Raw genomic sequence first — 8,893 nt, forward strand, 5'->3', positions numbered from 1 at the left:
CACAATACACAGTGCATCACACTTTGCTGCACTGTCGAAAGCGACTACAGTGCGCACGCGAGAGTCCAAACTGGACCTTGGAGCAGTGGAAGAAGGTAGCCTGGTCTGACAAGTCGGTAGAGGGAGCAGCACTGCTGGGAAACCCTGGGTCCGACCATTCATGCAGACGTAAATTTGACACGTGCCACCTCCCTAAACATTGTTGCCGACCAGGTACACAATGGTGTTCACTGGTGGAAGTGGCCTCTTTCAGCAGGAAAATGCACCTTGCCAATGGTTGAGGAACATGATAGAGTTAAAGGTGTTGCCCTGGCCTCCAAATTCTCTTGATTTCAATCCAAATTGAGCATCTGTGGGATGTGCTGGACCAATAAGTTCGCTCCACGGTGGTTCCACCTCACAACCTACAGGACTTAACCAAATATCTTGGTGCCTGATACCACAGGACAACTTCAGGGTTCTTGTAGAGTCCATGCCTCAACGGGTCGGTGCTTTTTTGGCAGCACAAGGAGGACCAACAGCAGCAGGTGGTCATAATGTTTTGGCTCATCTGCAAATATAATGTACATGTATTTACACACAGACATTCCTTTTTAATTTTGTATAACAGTTAGCCTGGGAAAACCCAGACAACTTCCGGCAAATTTAGATTTGCTCTGCAAGTAGTCTGGCAAAGACTCAAGCCCAAGCCCATTTCTAATCCGTCGAAATCGCTGCACCAATCAGAAACGTTGAGGCGGGCTTTACACAATGACGATCGCTCTGATTGGTTTTAGGTCTATCCAATTGCGCCCAGAGGCATTTGACCGACGTCCGTTCAACTTTTAAATGCATTATTATATTCAAATTGCAAACACATGAGGACAGTCTCCATGAAAGACCCACTGGCAGATGAACGTGCTACTACATTTCTCTCCGAAAAAGTAGGAAATTAAATTAGATTTAATAGAGGATTTTAACTGTGACAAGATGATTGACAGGGCAGTTTACGTGACAGGATGCACGCGACAGATCCGTCCGATAAAGATGACGAAGTAGTATGTCCCAAAGCTTGCCTACTTTTTTGCTACACATTCAAAAGTAAATACCTTTTCCTCACAAAAAGAGTACATACTTTTATGGCGTAATGTAACTTAGGCGAATTGGGACGCAGCATATGGCTTTACATGATGACGATTGCTCTGATTGGTTTTAGGTCTATCCAATTGCGCCCAGAGGCATTTGAGCGACGTCCGTTGGTGACGCCCCTTTGGAAATGAGTTATTAATGAAGCTTTGCCAGACCATAACTCGGTTACTACTGAGAATGGTCTGGTTTTAACCAGGCTATATAACAATATTTGTTTTGTTTTTATTTATTCAAAATCCTAAAACATTTCAATCAAATTTAGAATTCTTTGAAATTTGGACCACATAACATTTATTTAAATGTTATTTCCATTTAATTTGTCCATCTATAACTTTCCTCTTTTTGTATCACATTTCATATTTTCTTACTTAATAGTTAAAAAGAAAGAATATCATAAGTGGGATGGAATGAATGATATTTGAGGCAACTCACTGTCTCACGAAAAGTAACTTCAAAGGGGTGCAATAAAAGCCCAGAGGTGAAGCCTGTTTTATGTGTCCTTCACTTTACTCCTGCCATATCCCGAGAGCCGAGCAGAGAGGAACATTTCTCAGGCAGTAAAAAGTGACAGAACTCCAGTGAAAGTGGACCACACAGTGATCCTCCATCACAGGCACAGGTTATTTAGAGGTTCTGGCTGAATAACACACATACCTGGGGGGCAAAGGTCTGGTCAGGAGGATTCTGCAGTCAAAAGTGAGCATTAAATGACCCCTGGCCCATAGTATAGAGGCCATGTATGGCATCTGACCTATGGCTTAGACATCTAGCATTGGTCCAAAAATATCCCCAGACTGAAAAATAGCCAATAAACTGTAAAAATCAGAAGACACATTTGGTTGAACTGGAGAACTCCTGGGCAACATTTTGAAGGTACCTCAGATATCCTATTGACACTCAAGGAACTTCAATATGTATATCAAGAACCTCAAAATCTTTTTCTTTATATGCAAAATCTGGAATAAAAAACTAGGATTAGAGTCAGGTGTAATCAAACAAAAGCATCCCATTTCAGCTGTTTCAAACTGAGAAGTAACAAAGAGATGGGCTTAGATCAAAAGTATTAAAAACGTAAAGCCAAAACCCGAAAACAAGGGCTGAAAAGTCAATAAAATCACCGTAGGTTCTTTGAAGCACAGGGGCCCTTATGTAATGTCAGCATCGAACCAAAACAACCCCTCAGATTCGCACTCGCCTCCCACGGTGATCCAGGACATCTAGACGTGTTGCTAGGAAACAGAGGTCCGAAAAAAACTCTCAGGTGGACATAATCAGTTTAAAAATAATTAAAAGATCAAACAGCATCAGATAAACTTTAAAACACACAGATTCTATAAATGCAGCCTAATTTAAAATACATCAAAAAATCTTACCGACCTTAAAGGTAGAGTAGGTAATTTCAAACAGGCTAGCAATAGCAGGCTAGCTTTAAAAGCATAAGATCCCACCCTCCCTTCAGAGCGCTCTACAAAGCCACGCCTCCTTCAAAACACATGAACGTTGTTAAATTACCTCATGTCTCAAAGCACTTAACATTAAACTAATAATGAATGTAAACAACTTACAGAGCTCTAGTTGAACCACTTGACTGCTGCAGATTAATTTCACCATTGATAGTGTTAGTGTTGATAGATAAAATCACATAAATCCGAGCCTGAGGACGTGAACAGCTCCGTGTAGAATATCACGGGTTGCTATCTCGTAATTACGGTTACAACATGGCGTGAACGCAGCATAAGCTTCTTGTTTTGGTTTATGAGGAACTGTAAGAAGCGGCTGCTGTTTCTTTGTGGCGCTCGGTGACTGTCTAAAACTCTGCATAGCCTTATGGAACGCTCTGATGACATGTGATGTCTGAGCGAGCAGGGTGCGCGGAGGTATGAAAATACATATGATGACAGGCAGGTAGGACATCATATCGTTGCATTCGGACCGAATGCAATGATTGGACAAACATGTTTTTTTGGTTCTGTGACTTCCACATACGATATAAGTACATACATTGTATAACAAAAAAGTGTTTATGAAACAAATTGCCCACCCTACCTTTAAACTTTTGAATGGTAGTGTCTATTATTTATATATGAGCCTAACAAAGACAAATGTTTGCTTATGTATTATTCTTGAAGCAAGTGTGCTTTAAGATTTAAAAAGTAGGAACTTTTTGGTTTGGACAAAATTTCTACCATTAAAGCCTCAAGCTAAGCTTTTATAGAATGAAAACAATAATTATCGTCAAGCACATGCATGAGCAAGGCAAAACGACACCATGCAAATATGTTTTTTACAAATGCTTGCCATATGTGCTAATTACATAAGACTGTAAAATAACAGTAGCCTATTCATCTACACAATCTCACATGCAAAGTCAGTCTTTGTAGGTGAAAATGTAAAGTCTGACCATAGCCACACAGATGATGAAAGGGTTTGAAACATTAATTTAGAGTGTGGATGCTTTGTATAAGACACAGGACCTTGTTAATGTTTGTTGACATCATGTGAGGCCTATGACTTGTGCCTTCTTGCTCCAGTGGGACGGGCGGCTCTTTCATTATTCATGATTCGCCTTGCTGATGCTATTTATACCAGCGTTTTGACTCATCACGCTCCAGTGATTCCGCTTCTGGAAATTTGTCCATGTGAGGACCATGATTGTACTTCCTCAATACATTTTAAGGTCTCTGTGCTGCTGCATCTGTAATAAGAGGGCAGAAAAACTCATCACCAGCATCAGAAATTATTTATCACAGTAATTCCCCTAGTTTTATTCTTATTTGGGTAGAATGCATCAGAGTAGTAGGCATAAAAACATGTAGCCTAACCATTAAACACACAGAGTATGAAATATACATTGTGTAGACAGTAAAATAAGCATAATAAAGATGGGAAAAAGGCAAGCTAAAATGTTACATTTTTATCAAAAACATGAGCATTCTATGTGCAAATTTGGTATTTGAACTGTGAAACTCATATGTGGGTTGCAGGTCTTCGTTCTCTGGGGAATCTCTTTTCGTCTGGAGAGAGGAAACTGGAAATGCCAAGTTTCTTCACATGGGAGGCTGCCCCATTAAAAGAGAAAGAGGTTTTGGAGCATGTAATTTCAGCAGCAGTCCACTGGCCATCTGTGAATGCTGGCCTGCACCGGGCGCAGCTGTTTAATAGCAGTATCAAATATTGTCAGATGTCAATGGCGCGACCACTCATTTTAAAATCATATTCATAGAACAACAATGACTTCAATCTCAAGTGCCTCCAAAATCCGAGGGGTTATACTAATATATTCCTGATGAAAAAATATCTTAAAATCCTAAGGTTGGCTGGTCTTCCAGCCTGGCCAAGCTGCTGTTCACAGAGCCTGCATGGCCATCGTAAAAGTGCCCTTTAAAACCTCAAAATTCTCAAAGCATGATTATGAAGTTGACTACAAATTCAATACAAGCAAGCAATTTCATAAGTACACAACTCATAAATTTAAAAAAAAAAAAAACATTACAAACTTTCCGAAATTACTTTCTTGAAGACGCATTTGGGTCTAACCATAGACTGTAAAAAATAGGGTCTAACGCACAGTGTCGCAAGAAAAGCCTGCCATCTAGTGGTGTTCTCCAAGCAATAACCTTTCTTGGCTCCAGAACAGTCAAACCAATTACACTTCCCTAATAAACATTTCCCATGTTAACCACGGCTTCCAAAATACCATAATACCAAAAGAGAATATCCTTCCAACAATGTAAGCAGCTTTTTTAATAAAAAAAAGCTAACCCCATTTCTGAGACAAAAATAAGTTAATATTTCATCACAAAAACAGAAGTGTTTGAAATGCATGAAATGCTGAAAACCTATTGTAATTATTAGGATTTGTATTTGTATTATTTTTATATTCTATTATAGTATTTATTATTTTGAATTATTTTTATACTTTTAGATGTTTTAATTTTAAGTTAGTAGATTAAAGGGATAGTTCACTTTGAAATGAAATTTTGGTATGTTTTAGCTTACCTCAAGGGCATCCAAGATGTAGGTGTCTTTTTTTCCCGCAGTAGTTTCAATTTTGATATTTTTAGGTCACACCGTTCTTGTCTGTCAGTCATATAATGCAGGTCTATGGTCACCACCTCAAAGAGCATGCACAGTGAAGTCCAAATGAAACAATTCCCCATCGTAAGTACACATTGATGGCCTAAGACACGAAACGAGCGGTTTGTGTGAGAAAACGAACAGTATTTATATCGTTTTTACCTCTACACAACCACGTCCAAGTGATCTGTGGGCGCGCGCGCTTCCTGGTGTGTGACGTGTGCGCGCGTTCTGGCTTAGTCTGCGCAAGCGCCGGAAAGTGCCGGACGTGATCTCGGATGTGTACAAGAGGTAAAAACGATATAAATACCGCTCGTTTCGTGTCTTAGGCCATCAATGTGTACTTACGATGGGGAATTGTTTCATTTGGACTTCACTGTGCATGCTCTTTGAGGTGGTGACCATAGACCTGCATTATATGACTGACAGACAAGAACGGTTTGACATAAAAATATCAAAATTGAAACTACTGCGGAAGAAAAGACACCTACATCTTGGATGCCCTTGAGGTAAGCTAAAACATACCAAAATTTAATTTCAAAGTGAACTATCCCTTTAATGTGCTTGTCATTTTAATTAGGATTTTATACTTCTATTTAGCTTTAATTAAAATTTTAGTTTTAGTAATTTTAGTACTTCAATTTAAATTATTTTTTTTTCAGTTTTATTTCAGTTACCAAAAATGGTAATACCAAACACGGACCAGAATCAGGTTTAATAATATACCCACGCTATTCATTTTTACCATCATACAGCCAATAAATTTAGTTCATAAAGACACACACACATAGCCAGCCTGATCAACGTTTATTGAATAAAGCAGAAATCAGAGGAAATGTACATCACTTTGTAGTTGAAAGAATGCAGAAGGGTCCCACATGGTACAGGAAAAACAGCTTTGTGTGAGGCTAAAGTAGAATTCTTAACTTTCATAACTTCTTAATTTCTTAATTCTTAACTTGCTAAAAATAGATATGTATTCATCAGTTTACTGTGCTTAAGTGCTTACGGGGGGGGTCCACATTGGTCACTAATATTTCCAAGCTGGCTCTTCGATTAGAGCTGGACTCTACTCAGTGATGCCTATAACACCACAGGCCAGACGACTTCCAGCGTTGCCAGTTTTAAGACTTTCCTCATTGTCTCCCTTACCCAAGTCATCCTCCTTCTCATGAATCTAAACAGAAAATACACAAAGTCTAATGTTGAACAGACAGTTATTGCCAATAGATGTGCCGCTGATTATAAAACCACAGAGTTGTTTTCTTACCACCATGGTCCTCCCAATGATGGAGTGTTGCCCTGACAGGGTCAGCATTTTGTCCACAATGTCAATTTTTGCAACCCCACTGTCACCAGCTATCACATTACCAAGGTCTCCGACATGCCTATGAAACACAAAATATTACAGTAATAAGACACATCTACTAGCACAAGGCTGCTTGAAAGTATACAGAAAAGATACTGCATGCAGAATCTTGCGTTTTAATTCTGGCTGCAAAACACCTGAAAATAACTGGCATTGTGATGTTGTTTTCATGCAATATATATTGTGATATGAAAAAAAAAAAAATCTTCAACAGATGACTTCATTCTAGAACGAGTGGGGTGATTTTTGAAGGGGAATGTATCTGCACAGAAAATTAATTTTAAAAAGCTGAAAAATGACATTTTTACTCTGAAGAGAGCCCACAGAAAACAAAGACCTGCAACCCACAGATGGGTTTCACTTTTTTGTGTGTGTGAGACTGAACAATCCTTAAGCGCTGAAAGATTTGGGAAAAACAAGAAAAATATGGATGTTCACACTTGGATATATTCTTTAAAAACAGCTTAAACCAAGTATTTATAGTAATATATATATCCTGTAAAAGGACTTTTTTTTCACAGCTCAGGACAGTCACTAATGAAGGGTTTGCCATCAGGAAATCAGCATTTTCATAATGTAATTTAATGTGGATCAAGAATGATATTATAGCTCAGGGCCATATTTATAGCTCAGGGCAGGCGATTGATTCAAAAACTGAGCAACCACCATTGAGATGAATCAGAATGCTAACGGACAGATTACTTTATTACATACCAGGAAGCAAGTCATTTGAGGGATTTATGCAAATCTGACAACTTTGGGCAGACAGAGTTTGTACTGTAACAACATGATAGAATCGGTCAAGCCATAAAGCACATTGATAAACTCACCTGACACTATCGTTTGGTCCACCGTGACTTTGATTGTGAGGGTTGAAGTGCGGACCTGCACTGATGCAGCCTGTGATTAACAGAGGAAACAAAATATTAGTCTGTGTTCATGTGTACATTTTCTGGTTGCTGAACCCCACTCAAGAAAATAAAGACATCTAGATCAAAACCAGTGGCATTTCTTCTTTTTTTAATTATTATCAGTCGATAAGTTTTTGTTTGGCCAGTGTGTCAAAAGCATGTTATTGAGCGCAATGCATCGGCCATAATTTTTTTTTTTTTAAATATCAATATCAACCAACCACTTCAGTCATAATAGGATTAACCCGTACGTAAAGATCAGTGGAAGGAGTAATGGTGCTTACCGTTTGTGTTGTCTCCAAAAGCATGGACATGGAAACCATGCTTTCCTGCAGTAAGGCCAGTGATTTCACCTGAGAGCTTCACTGGAGTAGCCTCACTCTAAAACACACAGATCACTCGTCTGGTCAATGATAGTTTCATATCACTTCAGAAAACAAACATTTACTGCTTGACATGATGAAGATACAAGGTGCTAGCAACTCCGAGGTAATGGGTTTGATACAGAAAATGGTCAAATGTATACCTGAAATGCAATGAAAGATAAACAAAGCCTAAAACGTAAATATTTGACAATGCTACATACAAATCAAATGCAGATGAAACTTCATAGGGTAAATTTCACAGTGCAAGTCATATTATAATAAATATGAGCTTTTCAACCACTACAGCAGTAGTTTGAAGTTCTGCCAGCATTTGATGTGTGCTGTGAACTTGATCCTATTTGGCAAAATTGACAGCAAACAGAGAGAGCATGACTCAGCAACCATTTCCATTCTAGTTCTTTCATAAGACTTTTTCAATGACACAACTGCCGGCCACTAAACGCCCCTGTGCGCCCCAAAGTCCCAATTTCAGGTGCAAAAACATAAGGTTATCATTTGCATGTATGCATTTATGAAGACAAATTATTAGTATGCACAGGGCCGTATCAAAGGTCATTACTGAGCTGCATTTAACGGTTGCAAGTGCATTTATAGAATCGTGAATCACATGTAACAGGCCATTGTAGTTCATTATCAGGTTTGGCCATCAAAATGTGCATGGAAACAGCAAAGACAAACCCGTGCAAGCGCATATCACGCCCATGTTACGCTAATCTCACAGTAATGCACGGTTAACCCTTACATCTCACTTGTAGAGTTTATGAAATGCAATGTGCGTGGTTCCGGGCTAACTCGCTGTGAGCGCTGCTCTTCATAACAAACGCAGTGGAAAAACACACACACAAAAAAGTGTTACCTCTTGCTCGAAATAAACGGTTCCGGTTACTTCCCCGGTGCCTTTTAGCACACAAACGGCCTTTTTCGCCATGTTGCCTTTGGATTACGCAAACTGTGAAGTTGTGAGAGTGAAATAAACCGACAGCGTTTGATAAGAGGAGGCGCGTGGGTCGATCTGACCAATC

At 39.2% G+C, this 8,893-nt stretch overlaps 1 protein-coding gene across 1 annotated transcript; it reads right to left on the bottom strand.

Annotated features, from left to right (window-relative positions):
• Positions 1-5,995: 5,995 nt before the first annotated feature.
• On the bottom strand, positions 5,996-8,893 carry sod1 (superoxide dismutase 1, soluble). The gene is made up of 5 exons (XM_084105008.1): positions 8,728-8,893; positions 7,770-7,866; positions 7,405-7,474; positions 6,476-6,593; positions 5,996-6,382 (listed from the first exon to the last, which is right to left on the bottom strand). Exons 1-5 carry the CDS (start codon positions 8,797-8,799, stop codon positions 6,275-6,277), a joined length of 465 nt encoding a protein of 154 aa, XP_083961134.1. The 5' UTR covers positions 8,800-8,893; the 3' UTR covers positions 5,996-6,274.

Source organism: Abramis brama (genome assembly GCF_963993115.1).
Source record: "Abramis brama genome assembly, chromosome: 25".
Classification (NCBI taxonomy): domain Eukaryota; kingdom Metazoa; phylum Chordata; class Actinopteri; order Cypriniformes; family Leuciscidae; genus Abramis; species Abramis brama.